This window comes from Ruditapes philippinarum, unplaced genomic scaffold, assembly GCF_026571515.1.
Source record: "Ruditapes philippinarum isolate M1 unplaced genomic scaffold, ASM2657151v2 ctg3107_1_1_1_1, whole genome shotgun sequence".
In the NCBI taxonomy this organism is placed as follows: Eukaryota; Metazoa; Mollusca; class Bivalvia; order Venerida; family Veneridae; genus Ruditapes; species Ruditapes philippinarum.
In genome coordinates this window covers 226,129-250,173 of record NW_026859100.1, presented here as the reverse complement: position 1 = coordinate 250,173, position 24,045 = coordinate 226,129, and the positions used below count along the sequence as shown (strand labels likewise).

General features: G+C 34.7%; 1 protein-coding gene across 1 annotated transcript; it reads left to right on the top strand.

Moving 5' to 3' along the window:
- Positions 1-475: 475 nt before the first annotated feature.
- LOC132755217 (protein CASC3-like) lies at positions 476-17,611 on the top strand. Its single transcript, XM_060746031.1, has 14 exons — positions 476-554; positions 1,926-1,947; positions 2,447-2,499; positions 3,250-3,372; positions 3,985-4,127; positions 6,472-6,642; positions 7,289-7,494; positions 8,350-9,338; positions 11,195-11,249; positions 11,714-11,971; positions 13,283-13,360; positions 14,535-14,854; positions 15,404-15,577; positions 16,679-17,611. Exons 1-14 carry the CDS (start codon positions 519-521, stop codon positions 17,561-17,563), a joined length of 3,513 nt encoding a protein of 1,170 aa, XP_060602014.1. The 5' UTR covers positions 476-518; the 3' UTR covers positions 17,564-17,611.
- Positions 17,612-24,045: the final 6,434 nt, after the last annotated feature.

Genomic DNA, 24,045 nt, shown 5'->3' with positions numbered 1-24,045 from the left:
TAATAACATCGCACAGTCTGTAAACTTTTTCTTTAAGCTGTCATAAACTCATAAACTTCTTGGCAAAAGCTTACTAGCTATAGTTGCTTCTCTTTGACCTAAAATTGTTGGATGGTGGAAGGGGCTTAGTATACTACATTTATCATAATAATTCAGTGAGCTGGAGACCACAATATGGTCCATAATGAATTTAAGACACAATATAGGTAAGTGAGACTGGCCTGTCATAGCTTGGTTTTGTTTTTATGCCTTTCTTGTAAAACGGATAGTGCTGGGTTTGGATGGGGGCGGGGGGGGGGGGGCGGCAATAGTCGTTCGTATTTAGGGTATGTGGGTTGCTCGATCAGGTTTTTTTTAATTTGATATAAATGACATGAAGGGAGAATAGAATTTGAAAAGAAGTTTGAATATAATTGCTAGTTTATAACACGAAAACAGATTTATCTTGATTTTTTTTCAGAGTTAATAGTAGAACCAGATGGAACCGCATAGTGTCGCACTATAAACTAACATACAAAATGGCGGAGAGACGGCGAAGGCGAAGTACGGAATGTGTGAGTATAAACATGAATTAACCTTTATTTAGATAATTTGCATTCGAAATTATCGATATATTAGATAACTGACATTGTAAACTATTTGTATACATTAACTTTTTAAAATTTTATGAAAAAGGGCTTACAAATGCACCGATTTTATTCCTGTCTGAAAGTGTGTCATTAGTTTTCGCGATACAAGTTAATGACCGGATATATATGGCAACTTTTCTGGAATTGTCCATCGTCATTTTTACCGGTAGTAGAGTGAAATATATTTAAGATAATAAATATTAAGCAGTTTCTAGCCCGAACATAGGTGATGTATTTTCACTTTTCATGTCTACATCACCGGGATATGTTCACAATTTATTGAGAATGATAGATATTTTTTGCAGTGTGAGTGAAATGTAAAACTTTGATTTGCATCTATTTGTTATCAAGTAAAATCTTAAATTTTTGTTTGTTTTAAGTTTTAAAAGCAAAAGCATTTCTGTCGTTATTGAAGTTACACTTTGTCGGTGATTTGATGTTTCACTGACACGGCCTGGTGTTTTGGCCTGCCCCTGGTCTTTTCAGAACTCTTCCATTTTTAATGTTTCTACATAGGGATTAATCAGAATCAGTCCCCAAAGAATTTTTCAAGGGTCACTTGCCCTACAATATAATTTACTCACCCTTAACAAAATGTACTCGCCCTGCATTTTGACAAACATAAATAGTTAAAACCAAAAACACATAAAAATTTACTATTTACCGGTCTATATCTGTATATATGTATACGTCAGACTTTATTTAACTACATTATTTAATTACACAATGTTTATAATACTTTTCATACTTTTTCATATAATATAATCTTCAACATAGTCTGTTTACTTATTTTATTCAATTCTAACGGAATCAGCCTTATGGATAAGTATAAAATTTTAGGGAATGCGAATGTTTACAACATTGTCGAATGCTGCTGTCGATACCGAAGGAGGAGGTGTTAATCGATTCAGTAAAACTTTGTACTTGGCCATGAGATTGATTTCCGGTTTTCATTTGACAGATATATATATGATTGAAAAGGCGTCTGCAGTTTGATTGTTTGACATATAACTTCATTTATAAATGTTTAGAGAATTATTAATTGGATCGGGAGAATCTTGCCGGGCGAGTTTGGTAATTTTTTTCTCATCCAACCAAATTAGGAGAGCAAGATTTGTCGATGCCTGCATATGTTTTCTAAATGGCTTCTTTTATACCTTTGTGACCTATATATATGTTTATAGCATTTTTTTTTGTAAATTCCTCATGTTTTCATGCTAACAAAGAAAGTGTTCTAAGGACTAACAAACTTTAAGTGAGCATTTTTGATATTAAATTATTTATTTTTTGTTTCAGGAAAGTGAATCAGAACATGCAGGTATGTTTTAATCAATTAGTCATAAAAAATGGTCTGCACATGTTGTTAATCTTTTTTAAGAGTTTATAAATAATTTACATAAACTTGATAGAATTCTGATTCAAGAATAGATAGTCTTCCACCAGATAAAATAAAGCAGCCCATGTTAAAAGTTAATTTTCTAACATTACAAAGTTTGTTACTGTGTATATGCTACAATTTTATAATTTATTACTGTTTTTCCCCCAATTATTTCCAAATGAATAAGTGAACAGGGTTTTCATTATTAGCCTATTGGCGATCCAAACCATTGGTTAAAATGCTGTTAAAATCAGTTGTATTTTAAGCCTGTTTATTAAAGTATATCACCCTTGGCAAAATCGGTTATTTTCTTTGGAGCATGTGTTGCCTCAGATAAAAGTGAAAACCCTGATGAAGATTATTTAAGTTTCAAGCTTGCTGTTTTTATGTCTTACAATACCGATAGATTAAGTAATATATTTAAATTTTTGCTCTTCAGAGCCTGTGTTATCAGAATATGAAAGTACAGCAGATGATAGCAGGGATGTTGAGGTATGTAATTTATATCCTTGTTTAATTTATATCCTTGTATGATGTATATTCTAAATTGATTTATAGTCCTTATTGATTTATAATCTGTATTGATTTATAACCTGGCTTGATTTATAATTGGATAGATTATATTCTGGCTAAATTTATCATTTATAATCTGAAATGATATTAACCAAGATGGGAGACAAATGACCATTTGATTCAATGTTCAACATCATTTGTCACGAAAAAATTTCGCCTCACTCAAGGATTTAACTAGATTACCCCTAGATTATTATTCTAATGCTTTTCATGCAAATTTTAACCCTTTTCTTAGTTATTAATTTAGGACAATAGTGTTGGAGCAATACCTCTAGACACTTTCAGAAATTATGTTTCCAAAGTTGAAAAACAACGCTTTTTTCGGTGTAAACAGATGAAGTAGGTGTCTTAAAGAGCATTGTTACGTGTTAAAAGACGAGATTTTAGCATTCAATCATTCAAGCACCTTGTGTGCAGAGCCTCGGAAATTTTTATTTGAGCATATTTTTATGGGTACTTTTTGCAAAAGGACGCTTAAAATATCTGATCCTCAGTCCCTTATTCGCATAGAAATTCAAAATCCATGTGTCATTGCAGCCTGCTAATATGCAATATACAGCAGCTAATGTTTAAGTTATAAGGACAGGTATGAATCGAAATATGGTTCACTTTAGTGTGGTGCTCTAACACTTTTTGTAGTCTCACTCAGTGATTTAATTGTTGGTACAGGAGACAGAAGAAGACAGTGATGATTATGTGACAGAAGACGAGGAAACCGCTGAGGAAGAAGAAGATGAGACTGGTGATAAGAAAAAAGATATTGACGGAGAGCGGCAGAGTGGCGACGGAGAGGTTTGCGTTCTAAATTCTTCTTTCTGATTACGGCTGAGTATTCCCGGCCTCGGCGGAAATCCGATTCATGATATCAGACATGAATTACAAATTGAAATAAAGATTGTTTTAGTGTTCTTAGTGGTGAAGGAGAGGTTCACGTTCTTAATTTTACTTTCTGATTAGGACTGTGTATTCCTACCTATTTAACCAATCTGAGTCATGATGATGATTCAGACCTGTTTCTTTAACAGCAATTTAAAGTATTTAAGTTAGTCTTCCAACTTCTCGCTGAAAATAAATTCTTGAGTATAGAGTAAGTGTGTGTGAAATGTAAACACTTCATTTTGCCAATTCTGATTTGACGAATCAGAATTTAAAACACAAAATGAAATTATCTTATTGTTTATATACAAAAAGTAATTTCAAGTCTGTTTAAAAATATTTTAGATGAAAAATGAAAATGCATATCAATAAAGAATTTGATATATAGTTTCTTTGACAGTAGTTTTAAGTGTTTAAATTAATTTTCCAACTTCGAACTGAAAATAATTTTTTTAGAAAAAAGCTAATAGTGTGAAATGTGAACATGACAAAGTTGAACAGCAAACTGACAATTCATGCGATTTACAGGAGCAGCCAAAACTAGACATTGATGAGGATAGGCAGAATCCAGCTTATATTCCTAAACGAGGTGCGTTTTACGAGCATGACTTGCGATTGGATCCAGATGACGTGGGAAAGGAAGGGGGTGATCAGCAAAGGGAGGAGAGAAGGTGTGTAGTTTTTGACTTTGTTGGTATCTTGTTAGTTGTTGTGTTAGCTTGGTTTTACAAGTGGCTGCTTTCTTCTTGGGTGACCAGTTTTGCTTCCCCCTTGTTATTGAGGGTTTGCCTTTAAAGGTTGAGGCATCAGAATTGCAGCCACCGTTTATCCATGCATGATTGTAAGAGGCGATTAAATAGGTTCGAATTCCTGGTTTATATGAATCTCTTAGCGAGTATATGCATCTTTTAGCTCTAGCAGGTAAATGTTATGACCCGTTATGTTACTTTAAAGTTTTTAACACCTGAGTTTAGCCAAAATCATCTTTCCTATTTTGGCGCCATAGGACCTATATTGCCTTGGTGCATTGTAAAACGAAACCAAACAAACAAAATCAGTTTTGCCTAAGTAAATGTTCAGGAGCAACTTATGTTTTGTCATTAAGAACTGTAAAATGAAAATTGTTGCACAGTTCAGGGTTTTAGTCTTCACAAACTACTGCATTCCTTATGTCTCCAGATGAGCCAAAATATTTCAAGAAAATAAAACTTTGAGAAAATGAACTAACATTGTAAGAAAAGTAAATAGATTCAAGATTCAAGTAATAATTTATATCTTATGTGCGATTACGGTATTTATCACCATATTTCTACTTGGTTACTAACGCAGTTAGGGCTATTTTTTACATATTTCGACACCATTTTATATGCCCGAAAGAATTTCGGACATATTATGTTAAACCCCCTGGCGTCCGTCCGTCCGTCCGTCCGTCCGTCCGTCTGTCCGTCCGTCCGTTAGCAATTTGGTTTCCAGAGCATAACTTAAGTTCCATTTGGCCCACAATATTCAAACTTCATAGGATGATGGTCCATATTGGGTAGAAGACCCCTATTGATTTTGGGGTCATAAGGTCAACGGTCAAGGTCACTATGACCTTAAAACTGAAAACGTTAGCAATTTGGTTTCCGGAGCATAACTTAAGTTCCATTTGGCCCACAATATTCAAACTTCATATGATGATTGTCCATATTGGGTAGAAGACCCCTATTGATTTTGGGGTCATAAGGTCAAAGGTCAAGGTCACTATGACCTTAAAACTGAAAACAGTTTCCGGAGCATAACTTAAGTTCCATTTGGCCCACAGTGTTCAAACTTCTTAGGATGATTGTCCATATTTGGTAGAAGACCCCTATTGATTTTGGGGTCACAAGGTCAAAGGTCAAGGTCACTATGACCTTAAAACTGAAAACAGTTTCCGGAGCAAAACTTAAGTTCCATTTGTCCTACTGTGTTCAAACTTCATAGGATGATTGTCCATATTTGGTAGAAGACCCCTTTAGATTTTGGGGTCACAGGTCAAAGGTCAAGGTCACTATGACCTTAAAACTGAAAACAGTTTCCGGAGAATAACTTAAGTTCCATTTGGCACACAGTGTTCAAACTTCATAGGATGATTGACGATATTGGGTAGAAGACCCCTATTGATTTTGGGGTCACAAGGTCAAAGGTCAAGGTCACTTTTACCTTAGAACTGAAAACAGTTTCCGGAGCATAACTTAAGTTCTATTTGGCCCACAGTGTTCAAACTTCATAGGATGATTGTCCATATTGGGTAAAAGACCCCTATTGATTTTGGGGTCACAAGGTCAAAGGTCAAGGTCACTATTACTTAGAAATTGAAAACAGTTTCTTGAGCATAACTTTAGTTCCATTTAGCCCACAATATTCAAACTTCATAGGATGATTGTCCATATTGGGTAGAAGACCCCTATTGATTTTGGGGTCACAAGGTCAAGGTCACTATTACCTTAAAACTGAAAACAGTTTTCGGAATATAACTGAAGTATCATTTGGCCTACTGTGTTTAAACTTCATAGTATGATTGTCCATATTGGGTAAAAGACCCCTAATGATTTTGGGGTCACAAGGTCAAAGGTCAAGGTCACTTTTACCTTAGAATTGAAAACAGTTTCTGGGACATAACTTAAAGTTCCATTTGGACCACAATATTGAAACTTCAAAGGAGGATTGTTATTTGAAGGAGGTAATACTTTATTTTAGTTCCATGTCTTACAAATGCTTCATCTTTACTAAAAAAAAAACACTTTCGGGCATATAATGCTCCGCCTGGCGGTGCTCTTGTTGGTAATTTACGTGGACTGTAAGTGCCATTTGCAATACATGTATGTAAATTACTTTCTTTGTTCACTTTGCAATATTTTATTTTTTAGATACATTTTTAAAATGTTCATGAAAATTAGAATAAATCTGGAGGGATGCTACTTTAAGGCTTTTGGACCTCAATTAATTGAAACAAGTTTCAAAAGTTTTAAATATTTGACCTTGACATTTCAGAGGTAAAGGTAAGCTGTGGAAGGATGACTCTAAATGGGCACATGATAAATTTGACCAGTTTGATCAAAAGCCAAAGTCTAGACAAGAACTGATTGCCATGTATGGCTATGACATCACACAACATGACCAGCCTCCTGATGAACCTCCGAAAATGTTTGGAAGAGGGTCAAGGTGAGTCTAAAATTGGGTCAAGGTGAATTTGAAAAAGGGTCAAGATGAGTTTAAAAAAGGGTCAAGGTGAGTTTATGAAGGGGGTCAAGGTGAATTTGTGAAGGAGGCCAAGGTGAGTTTGCGAAGTGGATCAAGGTGAGTTTGGAAAATGGTCATGGTGAGTTTGTGAAGGGGGTCAAGAGTTTGTGAAGTGGATCAAGGTGAATTTGGAAGAGTGTTAAGGTGAGATTTGAAGAGGGTCAAGGTGAGTTAAGCCTTTTGTAGCTTAAGCGTTGCCTTTAATTATTGAGGCATAAGTATATCAGCCACCGTTTATTCCTGTGCAATCATAAGAGGCAACTAAATAGGTTCAAACAACTGGAGTCTATGCATGTCTAGTTGGTCTAGGTGAGATTGGAAGATGATCAAGGTGGGTTTGTTAAAGGCTTCAACGTTAGTATAGAAGGGGATCAAGGTGAATTTGAAAGGGGCTTCAATAGTATTTATAGACACTTGAATTATAATCTTACTATCTGTATTAAAAAGCCAAGAAGGATTAAAAACTGATTTATTTTCAAATTTGAATATTTAAATTGTTTGAATGACTAATACTTATTTGAAACAGGAATAATTCAAAGTTTTCTTGTACCTGTCTGGTACTTTACAGGCGTGGTGGTGGTGGCGGGCGGAGGGATCGTAAGCCTCAGTTTCAAGATTTTCTACCAGACGACGATAAAGGAGGTCCTAACTATCGGTCTAACAATGACCAGTACATTGAAGAGACGTACGATGATAGAGTTCCCCGTCAGTCTAGCTCTGATACAACACACAATAGGGGTGGCCGAGGGAGGAGAGGGCAAAGACGCTCAGAAGGTCAGTCATTTAAAGAATGTTTTAAAGCTACATGCCTCCAGATGAGCAAAATATTTGTTTCTAAAAGTCAAACTTGAGAAAAATGTACTAAGATATTAGGAAAAGTAAAGGAATTCAAGATTCAAATAATATTTTCCATGTTATGTGCAGTAAATGTTATGTGAAGTAAATGATTGATTTTTCAGTTTTTATAACTAAATTTCTACTGCAATAAGTGCTATTTTTGCATATTTTGACCTCTTTTTGGTAATTTACATGGATTGCAAGCATCACTGGTAATATGTTTTTCCTTTTGGTTATTTCACAATATTATACTTTTAAATACATTTTCAAAATTTTCTTGACAATAAGCATGAATCTGGAGGCATGCTGCTTTAAATAGTTTTGTCATTCAAAATTTCTATATAGAAATGTTGCTGTTAAAAACTTAGGTTGTTACATAAATATTGTGTAGACAAACTGGAATTTGAGGATAGGGAATTTTGATCACCTTTAAGCACCTTTCTGCTTTTTGAGATATTAACTGTTAAGGAAAATGTGGAACTCTTTTGTCAAGTTTCGTATTCCCCCCCCCCCCACCCTCTTAATCATGAAACGATTTAAATGTTGCTTTTCAACCTTTAGTTTAAATGCTTGTACAATGGCCTACACCTATACTTGTAGGCAATGGAACATAACTTTGACTTAAGAGTTTGGTTATTGATATTTTTCCATCACAAAAATAATTAGACTTGTAATTTGTAAATGAAGTGGGTGGAACCATTGTTGTATCGACCTTGACCGCCATCCTGTTTCCATTGGTCATAATGCTTTTTTAGATGTGAAAATTTAATCTGGTACACATATTTATTGTAGGTGGCGCCCCTAGAAGAGGGTACTCTGATTTAAAGGAGGACAGATCTCCTAGGAATAAAGGTTTTTCGGACAGAGGGAGAGATTCCAGGGATGGTGACTATAGAAACAGGGATAACTATGGAAAACGAGAGGGTTACGGAAATATTGACAACGAAAACTATGGAAATAGGGACAATTATGGAAATAGGGATAGGGACAATTACGGGAATAGGGATAGGGACAATTACAGAAATAGGGACAGAGAAAATTATGGAAATAGGGATAGACAAAATTATGGAAATAGGGATAGACAAAATTATGGAAATAGGGACAAAGATAATTATGGAAATAGGGACAGAGAAAATTATGAAAATAGGGATAATTATGGAAATAGAGATAGAGAAAATTATGGAAATAGGGACAAAGATAATTATGGAAATAAGGGGCAGTATAATGAAAGTTCCCAAGGGAGAGGGGGTAAGGACTTTCAAGATCGTTCAGAAAGTAGGGGTGGTTTTAGGGGGAGGGGAAGAGGGGGCTACAAAGATAACAGGAGAGAAAATAGGCGAGACATTGGTAATCGAGACAATGTTGACCAACAAAGTGGCCGATCAAATCGTGACCATGCAAGATATGACAGGCAGTATAGTGGGGGAAGAGATGGGCAAAATTACGAACGTCAAAATAGCGGTGGACGGGATTCTGAAAACCAGTTCAGGAGACAGGGTAGTAACAGACAGTCGTGGAACGAACCGGATTCACCTCAGCAAGAAAACACCAGGTTTAGAGGCAGCGATGTTACGGAAAGACCGGCACCGAGGTCATTTGAAAAACCAACACCTAAGTCATACTACACCCTCTCGGTCACAGATGATGAAAAACTCGGTGAAATGGAGGAACCGGAATATTCTGCGCCTGCTAAAGGAGGGACGGTACAAGATATTAATGTTACTGTTACTGGTGAAAGAAGGTCATTTAATAAGGATCGGCCTCGTCTGCCTCGATCGCAGGTACGGTTATTTTTCATATACTACATGTAGATCATTGTTTAACAGTATCATGATATTGTAACTTGTATTTAGCTTGCATGGATTTTTCTACAAGTCGCATTGTAACAGTTAACCCAATATTTTCATGTAATATCATCATATTCATTTTCGCTTTAGACATATTTAAACATACCGGTACTTAGAGATTTTTCATGCCCTCAAAAGGGTAGCATATTAAAATCGTACTGTTCATCTGTCCAAGACGATTGTCACTACCTAAAATGTCAGGGTCACACATTTTGATCGTTTGCCACGAAATCAAGTATATTTGTCAAGTATATTGTCTACACTACATTTAGATCATTGTAAGGGTATCTTGATATTGCTTGTGGATTTTATCTTGGCTTTAGACATTTTTAATATGATGGATATGATGTCATTAACCTGAAATAGTTTATACAAATTCATTTAAGTTTGATTGTGTTGGAACCTATAAGCTCTCGAATCAGTTCCTGGAACCAACCAGTACTAAGCAATGAGTGTAAAGTTTCTTGCTCAAGGAAAGAGTGGCTTGTCCTGGACGGGGTTTGAACCATGCAGCCATGATCCTTAGATCATTTATTCTTAACCAACACTTTATCCTGAAATAACGTCAGACGGTAGCATCTTTTAAAGATGGTGAGACAAATTATGAATGTCTTCTGTGATGAATGTCTAGAATCAGTACCTCAAATATCTTTATTAATAAGAATGGGTTAAAAAAATATTTTTGATTTAGTTTTAACATCTTGTGCAGTTTTGTTTATAGGATATGTTTGATAAACATATCGTCACCTTGGTGCAATAATGGGTTAACTCCTATGATTTTATAGAAGTTTAATTATACCCCCACAAACGAAGTTTAGGGGGGGTGTATAGGAGTCAGCTTGTCGGTCGGTTGGTCGGTCCGTCCGTCCGTCCGTCTGTCCGTCGGTCGGTCCACATCATGGTTTCCGGACGATAACTACAGTTTGGAATGAGGTATTGTAATCAAACTTGGTATATAGCAACCTTATGTGGAAACTCCGGTTGGTATTGCATTTGGACCCCCTGGGGTCAAGGTCAAGGTCACCGTTACTAAAAATAGAAAAATGGTTTCCGGACAATAACTAGAGTTAGGAATGAGATATTGTTATCAAACTTTGCGTATAACAAGCTTATATGAAGACCTGGGTTGGTATTGCATTTAGGCCCCCTGGGGTCAAGGTCAAGGTCATGGTTAATAAAAATAGAAAAATGGTTTCCGGACAATAACTAGAGTTAGGAATGAGATATTGTAATCAAACTTGGTGTATAGCAAGCTTATATGAAGACCCCAGGTTGGTATTGCATTTGGACCCCCTGGGGTCAAGGTCACCATTACTAAAAATAGAAAAATGGTTTCCGGACAATAACTAGAGTTAGGAATGAGATATTGTAATCAAACTTGGTGTATAGCAAGCTTATATGAAGACCCCAGTTGGTATTGCATTTGGACCCCCTGGGGTCAAGGTCACCATTACTAAAAATAGAAAAATGGTTTCCAGACAATAACTAGAGTTAGGAATGAGATATTGTAATCAAACTTTGTGGAAAGCAAGCTTATTTGGAGACCCCAGTTTGGATTACAATTAGTTGAAATATTTCTTTGTACACAGTTGATAGTTTGTGTTGAAATTTTTCTTCAGACTACTTATTTTTCAAAAAGTTGCTGGTGGGGGTATTAATCACCTTCAGTGATAGGTCTAGTTGTTATTGCACTGAGGTGACAATTTATTAACATAATTTGTTTTCCTTAAAATAAATTCCACCTTGAATATTGTGAATCTATAATAGCTTAAAACAAACTTTTCTTTCAGGATTATGTGCAGCAAAGTTCTGTAGAAGATAGGCGAGATGCAGGCCCTTCTCATGGTAAATTAGTCCATATATTTCCCTGTTATCAAAGCCAGTTAAAATGATTAAATTTTAATTAAAACTATTAAATTTCTATGTACCTTATTCTATATTAAATAAAAGGCTTATCTCTTTTCTTGTAGTGAAGTAATGTAAAAGTTAGAAGGAAATAACTGTATTAGAGTTTTACTTATTTCTTTAAGACTCTGTCCTGATGAAGATCATTGTTATGATCAAAACCAGTTAACTTTAATAAATCGTCTTAACCTACTAGGTGGTGACGTGTGGTTTCTCTTAGATCTTTCCTGTCCTTAGTTCTTAAAGATTCTTCAAAATTTATGCTGGGAATGAATTGATTGATAAATTATTTTAAATCACCCTTCACTTTATTTTCATCTGTGATACTTGAAAATTTGAGGGTGTTCCTATATATAGACAGATAAAAGATTAAGAAGTACGAAAAAACTTTTTATCTTTTGTAGGTCCTCCAAGTTCTAAACATCAGCCTACATTGCCACCTCGTCTGCAGCAGCAACAACAACAGCAAGAGCGTAAACGACAAAAACAACAACAACAACCCATGGTAGATAAACAGGATGGCGGTCAAGGGAGATCAAACAAGCGTTACTCGTCACAGAGACAAAGAGCTGCACCAGAAGGACCGGTATTTTCAGAGCCCCAGATTTCACAACCACCACAGCAGATTGTCACAGCACCTTTACAGCAGCAGTTTCAACCAAGTGAGTTGAAAAAATCTTGATCAGTTCTTAATGGTTGCAGAGTTCCCCCTTTGCTGTTATTCTTAAGAGTGGCAGAAGTCATCCTTGCTGTTATTCTTAAGGATGGCAGAACTCCCCCCTGCTGTTATTCTTAAGGATGGCAGAACTCTCCCTTGCTGTTATTCTTAAGGATGGCTGAAGTCCCCTTGCTGTTATTCTTAAGGGTTGCAGAAGTCCTCCTTGCTGTTATTTTTGAGGGTGGCAGAGTTCCCCCTTGCCCTTATTCTTAAGGATGGCTGAAGTCCCCTTGCTGTTATTCTTAAGGGTTGCAGAAGTCCTCCTTGCTGTTATTTTGAAGGGTGGCAGAAGTCCTCCTTGCTGTTATTTTAAAGACTGGCAGAAGTCCCCCTTGCTGTTATTTTGAAGGGTGGCAGAAGTCCTCCTTGCTGTTATTTTAAAGACTGGCAGAAGTCCCCCTTGCTGTTATTTTTAAGGGTTGCAGAAGTCCTCCTTGCTGTTATTTTTGAGGGTGGCAGAGTTCCCCCTTGCCCTTATTCTTAAGGATGGCTGAAGTCCCCTTGCTGTTATTCTTAAGGGTTGCAGAAGTCCTCCTTGCTGTTATTTTGAAGGGTGGCAGAAGTCCTCCTTGCTGTTATTTTAAAGACTGGCAGAAGTCCTCCTTGCTGTTATTTTGAAGGGTGGCAGAAGTCCTCCTTGCTGTTATTTTAAAGACTGGCAGAAGTCCCCCTTGCTGTTATTTTTAAGGGGGGGCAGAAGTTCCCCCTTGCTGCTGTCAAGTTGGGTCTTAAATACTTCAAAATTGTACAATATTATATCAAACTCTCAGTTGAGCTGAGAATTAAAGGTTGCTTATATAGAATTAGTTCCCCGTAACTAATGTCGTTTTGAATTCAGCTTATGGGTTTAGACTCTTTCATGTCTGGAAGTTATCTATCAAACTTATGAAATGTTAGTGGATTTACTCTAGTGCCTGAAATAGCAGATAGAGGTATACATATGGTAAAGATTGACAGTTGTTGTTAACTTAAACATTCTGAAACAGAACAAAAGATGAACATACTTAAGATTTTGTGCTTTACAGTCCCTTACAATCATTATTTTTGTAATGTTTTCAGCAACATTCTGCTGAATTATGCCTATGTTAGGCCTATACTTATTGGGGTGCTCAATTCAGAATGTAAATTAATATTGTTTTACTATTTTCATCTACTAGTTAAAAAAAGAAGACGTTTTGAAAATATGCAAAAAAGAATGTGCCATGGAAAACTGCTATGAAAGTGTACTTTGTGTAATCAGATATTTGAATTTCAGACTTCAGTCCACCCAAACCAGCGGGAAGTATTCAACAATCGGTTATAGTAAGACCTAATATAGTTCCTCCAATGACTGGTGAGTGGGATATTCTTTGTTATATTATATGTTTTTTTGGTTTTGGAGTGATATATGTGGATATATTACCTGCCAATATTCTGTCTTGACAGGTGATATATCCACATATATCTCTCCACAACCAAAATGATAATTTGACTACCCTTCCCATGCTAAGTAAGACAGTTTTGAGTGAGACTAAAAAAAGGATTGGAGCACCACACTATATACCGTATTCTGGTATATACCAGACAAGGCGCTTGAATGATAAAATGCTAAAATCTTGCCTTGGGGGGGGGGGGGGGGGAAATTGACTATTTTGTGATCATGATTTCTGCAAGCGTCTAGAGGTACTGCTCCAACCCTGTATTGAGTTAAATAAGATGGTTTTAGAATAAAGCATTGCTGTTTTAAATGTTGAAACAAGATTCCCTGTAGGATACCTCTTGTCACGGAGCATGTTTACAATGTAGGGTACAGAAAGGGGAAATTTAATATGTATAATTACCTTTCTGACTCAGTAGTATCAATTTCTTTCAGCGGATCAATATCCAATCAAAGCGGGGGGGGGGGGGGGGGGGGGGGGGGGGGGGGAATCTTGAAGAGTAATAAGCTTTCTGTGTATTATTTTGAGCTCGTCTGTTTTGAAGAAAAAATCAGGCTTTTATGATGATTGGCAGCAGTAGCTTAGTTGTCATTGTGTTAAAAACTTTCAATATAGCCCATTACTCAAACAATTTTAGAGAAACTTATATGAAAGAAATACTTGCTTATCATACCAAGAGGCAGTTGTAAGACAATCAACATAATTCTGAAAGCTATATTTTTGGAGTTATGCCTGTTTTTTACTTAAAATTTTTATGCTTCCCAAAGGGTGAGCATATAGTCACCGCTTTGTCCGTCTGTCTGCATTTCTTGTCTGAATGTATCTCCAAAACAACAAAAAGTTTCAACAAGAAACAAAGTCAAGTAGATAGAACTCATTGAGTAGAAGTGCAGTGCAAAGAACAGTACCTCTGCCTTGCATTATAGATTGATAGAGAGAAGTTTAAACTGTTATGTTTTTTATTCGATCTGTATGTGTACGATATGATGTTATATAACAATACACATTTGTAGATAGATTGTTAGAAGAAATTCTTTTAGCATTGAATTGTTGTATTTGAATTTCACATTTTAACTACTTTAATTTCAGCACCACCTCAACAACAGACAGTTGGTAGCCCGACGCTCGTCATACCTCGTGGCCCTCCACCCCAGAATATGATACCAGTCACTGGCCAAGTACCACCCCCACAGGTCAGACCTCCAAGACCACCACCACCTGCAGGTCCAAATCCCCAGGGTATTGTTGCACCACCACCGGTATTTCCACCGGGTACCCTGCCAACCAGTGCCATGCCGGCTGTGTCCGTGATAGCAGCACCGTTGATAAGTCCTGCAGGCATAGTTTATGCCGCACCACCCCCAGCATATCAGGTTCCTGTACCTCAGTTCCCTCCAGCCTCACCACAGGTAAAGTGTCATGAAATTTGAACATGTTCCTAACAAAAAACATTTGGCGTAAGGGGTTTTCGGACAATTCACTGTACCAAAAAAGCTTTGATAGTTCTTTAAATATTTAGTTACACATATTGTAAAACAAAATGTTGATTTTGAGTGCATTGTTGTATTAAAATGCACAGCTCAAGTTCAAATGTGTAGGAATACAATGACGAAGGCCAATAGGCCTTGGTGATGAATTACAAGGCATTTGAACGATAAACTGTGCATTATGATACTATAATGCAAGAAAATTATTATCTATTTCCATTATAACATGTTAATATAAAGAGATGTTAAAAAAAAATATGTTGAACTACATCGAGCGAGCAAAAAAGAAATTTTCCTAACATCATTTGGTTTAGTGACATCATTTCTGATGTCATATGACACATAAGCATTCCTTTTTGTATGCTGTGCATATATCTTGTAATAATGCACTTGTTTGTCCTATTTGTTTGAAAGGGGAATGGTGTGAAGAGTGTAAAAATTTGATTTATTTTATTGTGTTTTTGTTATTAGACACACAATCCTGGCGAGACAGTTCGAGGAGGGACAACTTACTACTCCCAGACTTCTGGGGGAGGGTCAGCAAGCGCTGGTACCACTTATTATTCTCCTGAAATGCAGCTAGCCAAACTAAACCGGGTTCAAGTTCGAAGACCAAAAGTTCCATTGCCAATTGTCAATCCAGAGGTAAGTATTATGACGAAAGGAAGCTTAATGCTGAATAAGTCTGCTTCTCTAACCAGAGATTGTTTGTTCCACCATTTAAGATGGGGCTTCTGAGGTCGAGTGGTTAAGGTTGTTGACTTCAAACCACTTGCCCCTCACCGCTGTGGGTTCTTCGAATCCTGACAGGGACTTTGAATTCTTTCATGTGAGGAAGCTATCGAGCTAGCGTACGAAACGTCGATGGCTCTACTCACCATATGACCTATACTATGTTGGTGTGACGTATAACCCAATCAAAAACAACAAAAACAAAACATTTAAGATATAGACAACCAAGATCCCTTACAAAAAGCAATATCATTGGATACTTCATGTGAGAAAGCTATTCAGCTAGTTTACGAAATGACAGTGCTTCTACATAGGATGCCTTTTGATGACTGAAATGATGTACAGATGGGCACCTGGGGTCGTCCTTCACCAGTAAAGCTGGAAAGTCGCCAAATGACCTATATTGTGTTGGTGTGACATTAAACCCAACAAAAAAGCAATATTAATCCTTACTATACAAAATATGTTAAACGGTAGACATGTTTATCTTTCAATTTTGGTAAAAAAGTCCATGATATGTTAGGAATAATTAAAAATTGGTACTTACTGAATAGAGAACAATTTAGTCATGATGAAATGGCATTACAGCTCATTTTGGATATAAAGACTAGTGGTCATTTGTCTCTCGCTGATGAATCATATATATATTTTTATAAATCACATCTTCTTGATAATTATTATTTTAATGTTTCCAGAACGATTTTAAAAATATTACACACCATATGTATCAAATTGAAGAGATTTCTCATTTTAATTGAAAAAAGATACATTTTGCCTGAAAAATTAAGTGGTCTATGGAACAGCTTCTTCAAAAATCAGGTTGTCAAAAAATCAAGTGGTCTCTGACCGTAACTTATGATCAATATTTATCTACCTTCCTACCCTACCAAAACTGACATTGGATTGAAAGAGGGGAGCAGAGATATCTTTCTTAATGATATATTTTTTTTTAATTTAAATTTCTTTATTATTTGACATATTAGATAAGTTAAAAAATAAACTTTTAAATTTAAGGAAGTGAAAAAATCATCAGAACATAAAGATTTGGAAGGGGATGAAAGTGAAGACCCATATCAAGAAGAACTTAGAGATGAGTCAGGAGAAGTAGACAATGATAATCTGGACGATTACGAAGAAGAATTCACCACAACTGAAGCACCTGTACAAGAAATTAAAACTGAATCAACCCAAGATGAATTTCAAGAGCCAGATCATACAGATATTGGACAAGAAGTAGATAATGAAGAAAAATCTAACACTTTGGAAATGGAAACTAGGTTATCTGAAATTAAATCTGAAGAAAGGACTGATGATACTGATTCTGAAAAGGTTAGGACAGAAAGTTATGAAACTGAACAAAATAGTGCTGAGTCAGGTGACCCTGGTCTTCCAGAACCAGATGTAAGTGAAGAAGTTGTGAGTAGTGAAAATCCTGGTAGAGACAATATAAGTGAAAGTGTAAAAGAAATTGAAGAGGATACTAATACCGGGGAACAGACTGTTACAAAAGAAGAACCTAGTGCAGAATCTATAGAACAAGATAATGAAAATACGAATAATTTAGAAAAATCAAGTACGCAAACTAATGAAGAGGACGAAAACAGAAGTTCAACATTTGTAGTAAAGACAGATGTGTTAACACCAACATTATCTGTGTCCACGGTAATACCAGAGGCAGATACTTCTGGTGAACCGGAAACTGTACTGACTGAATCGGAAAACAAACCAGAGGTAGATGTAGCCCATGCGGATGCAAGTGCAATGAAAGTTACTGAAAGCAATGAAGAAACTGGTTCTGTGACTGAAGAGAACAAAGAAGTGAATGTTGCTGCAACAAATGAAGAAAATGCTGATGAAAGTGTGGACAGTTTTGAAGATGCTGTTGAGACTGTTAACTAAGTGTTGTTCCCTATGCTAGTTTTTTTATTGTAATATAAAGACCTATCCATTTTAACAAGTCATAGCTTTTTAAATGATAGCTTACATCAGTTTTAGAAAAATGGAAAGTTTATGATAATTTTATGCAAAAAATTCAACAATTCAATGCTTCACCAAGTCATCGTTAAAGCTTATATAATTTGAAAATATCAAGCTGGTACTTTTGACTTGTGCCTTGTGTATAAAAAAGTAAAATATTGTGAAATGAACAAAGAAAGTAGATTTTCTTCTAATTCACACATTGTAAATTACCAAATGGAGGGCAAAATATGCAAAAATAGCCCCTTTTGCAGTAGAAACTCAGTAGAATTTAGAAAAATGGTGATAAATACAGCAAAATCGGTCATTAATCGAACATGAGTTGTTTTAAAATCCTTGTATATTTTTCTCAAGTTTGATTTTATTAAAATGTGCTCATTTAGGTACATGCAGCTTTAAAGTATGTAATCTAATAGCACTGGTCCTATATCAGCTATACACGGTTAATTGTATATTGCTACACATTAAAACATTGATACATATTTCCATTAATTTCATCTTGTTAAAATTTGGTGTATGAAAAAAAATTAAAAAGATTTATTTATACAAAAAAATAATGCTCTATATATCTTGATGTGAGTGAAAAATATTAAGTTTTATTTTTCATATGTCGGAAGTATTTCCAGAAAGTAAACTATAAAATTGAAAGGAATAGTCCAGAACTCGGCAAATGCGGGTTTTTCCCAGCTAATCCATAGGTACAAACAAACTTTTACCATTAAAGCAGTACCCATCACAATAGATTAGTCAAACTGTTTGGCTTTTTTTTCCAAAGCTGTTACTGTAGAAGTTTGTTTGTACATACTGATGCTTGGAAAAAACCCAATTTCGGATAATGTCTATTATGGCAGAATAAAAAACTTTCTTTGTTCACTCACGAAATGCCCTTGCAATGGCATAATGTCAATTTAATTAGTTGCCTGTTGTTATGAACTTCATATGAGCCATGTCATGACAAAACCAACATAATGGGTTTGCGACCAGCATGGATCCAGACCAGCCTGCGCATCCGCGCAGTCTGATCAGGATCCATACTGTTCGATGTCAGTTTCTCTACTTGTAATAGAGTTGATAAGCGAACAGCATGGATCCTGATCAGACTGCGCGGATGCGCAGGTTGATCCGGATCCATGCTGGTCGCAAAACCAGTGAAAGTTAGTTTCATAATCAGTACCAAGTATATGTTGTATTGGCTACTATCAAATGCTTAATATGTGCAATTTTGTCTTCCCTTGTGTATGTAATGATGTAAACTACTGGATTGATGTTTTGTCCCATATCCCTTACTTGAAAGTGTTTATTTTGTTATAACACAATAAAACTGTAAAAATGACAAAGGAAAAATAACTCTTAATGTCTTTCTATTAGGTCTTGATGAGTTACAGCCCCTTTAAAGATATTTTTGAACTTAAGTTTGTCATCTCTTTGCTTACATATCTCTTGTGTGTAATGAATTGTGGAAAAATAGTAATTTTGTATTGAGTGATAATGCATTGGAAGTTAGTTTGAGTGGATTATTACACACGCATGAATGACATACTAGTATTGAGATAAATGTTAATATAAATCACTTGTAAATTGTATATTATTGTTCTTTTGATTCCAGTGCAAAACCAAAAAGCTTGATCAATTGGAAAGAAAGTATTTTTTACAAGGAATTAAATATTCCATTTGTATTGTGCAACTCTCTCTTTAAAGGAACTCCACAGATGTTCAAAAGCCCAAAAACTTAAAATTAGAATTTCTTTAAATTAGAATTTCCTACACAGATCAGCTCGGGCACTTATTACAGAAAGATACGAATAAGATAACAAAGAAATATACTCAAAAATAAATTGAATATTGTATTTTTGTATCATACTAAGTCAATTTGTTTACATCTAGTTTAGAACAGATAAACTCAAAAGTCTTGAAACTACACAACCTAGAGCAAAGATATTTGACATGTAGCTTTGCCTGAAGTAAAACTCTTATAAAGTCTGAATTATGACCCTGTCCCAATGTGACCAAATGAACTTGGTTTTTACACTGAATATTTTGACTTTTCTCAGGTGAGTGATATGGAGCCATAATGGTTCTCTTGTAAAACTCGGCAATTTAGGTGGTAAAATCTAATAATATCTTGTATATGTCTAATATGCAAACATTGGTTTAACTTTTTTCAAAAGGTTTCAAATTAATGCAATTTCTTTTCTGTAAAACCCCTTCAGGTATTCACTTGAAAAACCATAATAAATGTCACCTGTGTTCATAATTGTTGGTCACTGAAAATGACCCATTATGAATATTGCATGGATTACATCCATTTGTGAACCTTGACAATTCCTGTATTTTCATTAAAGTTTAAAGGAACTCCACTGAGGTCAAATTCGCCAATAACATTGAATTTTGAACTGGGGTACTTTAAACAAAACAATATGCTTAAGATAATTTAGAAAAACACTTGGAAATAAATTTAAGATATTTTTGTCCTATTCTTAACCGATTTGAGTGAAAAGCGTTGCAACGCCTTTCAATTTTGGGTCATTTTCACAATGAAAATAGTTACTTTGGAAAAACAGAGTGAGTGAATGATTAGAAATTTTGCACACAAGTTATTAGTCTAGACCTAAATCAAATGGAACATTAATCTCCAGTCCCGTCACATAAAAAAACCTCAGTGGAGTTCCTTTAAGAACAGGAAATAAATAGTCAAGTATGGTGTCTGAACTCACAGCTTTTGAAATTTTGTGCAATTTTTTTATAACACGATGTATATAAATATCTAAGTTAGTGTTGCAAGTTTTTTTTATTGCTGTTTTAAATGCTGCTGAGGATTTTGGTTGAGATGTAATAATTAATTTCACTGCAAAATAAGTATAGCTTTTATGTGAATAAAAAAAGGAAATTATTTCTTTTTGGTTTTTATATGCAATTTTGTTTTCTGATAAATTGTAAATGTTAGTGAATAGAAATTACTTTGAGAAAATTTGTTTAAATACTATTATTTTATGTCTTGATTTAAAGTAAAACTAAATTCTAATAAAGTTGTTTGTTTTCATATGTAACCTCATGTAAGTTGTAAAAGGAAGTTTACTGGTATAATGGGAAAGAAATTGTGGTTCTTAACCGAGACCCTGAGATTGTGGGTTGGAGCACTATCAGTGTTGGAACCAGTTCATGATGTACTGGTAACGTGCCAGTCAATTATCAATCAGGAGTAACGTTTTACTAACCATGATTGACAAACAAAATATTTAAACAAAAAAATGCGGTACTCATACGGATAAAGCATGCATCTACATCTACGAAAATAAAACAACAATAGTTACATGCCGTGGTCATAGGTCTACAAAATAATGTGTTTTCATCGATATACCATAGGCCTACCATTCTTGAATCTCCCGACACATTTGTTCTTTTGCGAGAAATCAAGTCGACTGTCAATGACACCACGAAATTCCAGGTAGGAATTTTGTGGTGTCATTGACTTCTGAAGAGGCCCAGTTCAGCTTTCTAGAACCTTTGGCTCACACTTCCATTTTGACAGACGACACTTGTATGTTTTGGCAGATATTCCCGCAACGCCTTCTTTATTGAAAAGTTGTTTAAACCTCTAAATGGAGAGTCAAGAACTATTCAAACTTATGTTAAAGAACTAACTTTCGAAAGTTTTGTGAAACGCACTTAAGATTTTCCTTAGTATTGACGTCCAAAACAACAAAATTAAAAAAAGTGGAATGCTCGGATTGTCACCTAGTGCCCTATCACATCTTGGTGACTTGAACATTTTTGTCAGAATAGAATTGTATGGCCTTTTGTTTGCTTTTTTGTTTTGAAAATTTGTATGTACTATAAAGGAAAACTTCTGTTCTTAACTTCTATGACAACTCAAAGGATTACAACCAAATATTCACTAATTAACCTTTCTCCATATGGTGAGCCGTTTGCACTAATTCATTTCTTTAAATTTAACATACTTACATTGTTGCTCATTTCGGTGTTATTTTCACCTTCCCTGCTGTATCATGGATATAAACAGTATATTGTGGCTACACGTGCATTGTTATTATGTACGTTCGGAACTACTTTAAAAATCTGGCATATTTTGTAAAAACACTTGATTTCAGAAGAGTAAATATGCGTAAAAATAAAATCTTTTTTTTTCTCAATTCAATTTCAAACATAAATACAACATATTTACCTACAATGTATTGTTTAACGTGTCTGGTTGAATAAAGGAACACTTCCTACTGCAGTATTAAAGACTTTCAACCAAGATACGAGTATCACAGAGTTAATTTCACAAACCGCCCTTTCAAAAATGCGTTTGTGATTTCCTTTTTTTCTCCGAGAGGTGTTTGGCTCATTTATTTTTCCTTCCCAAATGTAACATATCGAGAAACACTCCATCATTTAAGCCAAACTTTCACGGATCAAAACTTTAATGATGTTTTCATGAGCATTATCTTTGTTTTTTTCCGATCCTGATTTAGCTAACTATATGTCTACAAGCGTGGCCTTTAACACCATAGATTTATATAGAGTAACATTTTGAATAATAATATGACAATTTTTCACAAACTAAACCAAGGTCACAAAACTTTATTGACACAAACATCGCTGAGGTGGAAACATTTTTTTATTTTTACTTGGCCAGTCATTAACGCACATAGCTCTAATGCTGGAAACTGCAATACAAGAAGAGTGTCTTGTCTAAAAACCGTAAGTAGGATCCGCTATTTCCACTGTGTTAGGGCGATGTTTGTTGTATTTCTTAACCAGGATGATTATTGTTTTGTGAAAATTCCGGATCAATTTTAAGCTGCGCGCATGCCTCAAGATGAGCCAAAAATATTTAAAAATAAATCAAACTACAGAAAAACGTACTAAGATTTTAAGAAAAGTAAAAATATTCGTTATTTAAGTAACAATTTACATGTGATGTGCGATGAATGACTGCAGTATTTTTCACCAAATTTCTACTGCCTGACTAACGCATTAATGGCTACTTTTGCATATTTTGACCTCTTGTTTGGTGATTTACGTGGATTATAAGTGCCGTTTGCAATAAGGAAATTACTTTCTTTGTTCACTTCACAATGTTTTACTATTTGTGATACATTTGCAAAATTTTCGTGTAAATTATAGCATTAAGCTAAAGTCATGCTGCTTAAAAAGAATCTTTTGAAAGAATAATGGAATGGACTTTGTATGATACTGTATATAAAACCACTTTAAAAGTAATGTACATGTACATAAAACTTTTTATAACAAATAATGTATAGCAAACAAATGTATATTAAAATACTGTACAAATGCCTTAAATAAACTATTCCATTATTCTTTTAATAGATTATTTTAAAGCAGCATGCAGTATTTGACATAAGTGATTTTATATACAGTATTTGTCATAAGTAGTTTTATAGCCAGTATTTGACAAACGTATTTTTTTCTATCCAGTATTTGACACAAGTGATTTTATAAACAGTATTTGATTTAAGTGGTTTTTCTATCCAGTATTTGACATAATTGGTTTTATATACAGTATTTGTCATAAGAAGTTTTATATCCAGTATTTGACAAAAGTATTTTTTTTCTATCCAGTATTTGACATAAGTGGTTTTATATACAGTATTTGTCATAAGAAGTTTTATATCCAGTATTTGACGAAAGTAGTTTTTTCTATCCAGTATTTGACATAAGTGGTTTTATATACAGTATTTGATTTAAGTGGTTTTTCTATCCAGTTTTTGACATGAGTGGTTTTGTATACAGTATTTGTCATAAGTGGTTTTATACCCAGTATTTGACATAAGAAGTTTAATATCCAGTATTTGACATAAGCGATTTAATATCCAGTATTTGACATAAGTGGTTTAATATCCAGTATTTGTCATAAGCGGTTTAATAACCAGTATTTGACATAAGTGGTTAAATATCCAGTATTTGTCATAAGCGGTTTAATATCCAGTATTTGACATAAGTAGTTTTTAATCAAGTATTTGACATACAGTTTAAGAGGTTTTGTAAATAGTATTTATCATGAATGGTTTTATATACAGTATTTGACAAAAGTATTTTTTTCTATCCAGTATTTGGCATAAGTAGTTTAATATCCAGTATTTGACATAAGCGGTTTAATATACAGTATTTGACATAAGTGGTTAAATGTACAATACTTGTCGTTCGTGTTATTATATCAAGTATTTGACATAAGTGTTTTATATGCAATATTTGACATAAGTGGTTTTAAATACAGTATTTGATATACAAGTTGTTTTATGCCATAAGTGGTTTTATATCCAGTACTTTGACATAAGTGTTTAAATATACAGTATTTTACATTAGTAGATTTATATCCAGTACTTGACATAAGTAGTTTTTTCTATCCAGTATTTGACATTAGTGGTTTTATATACAGT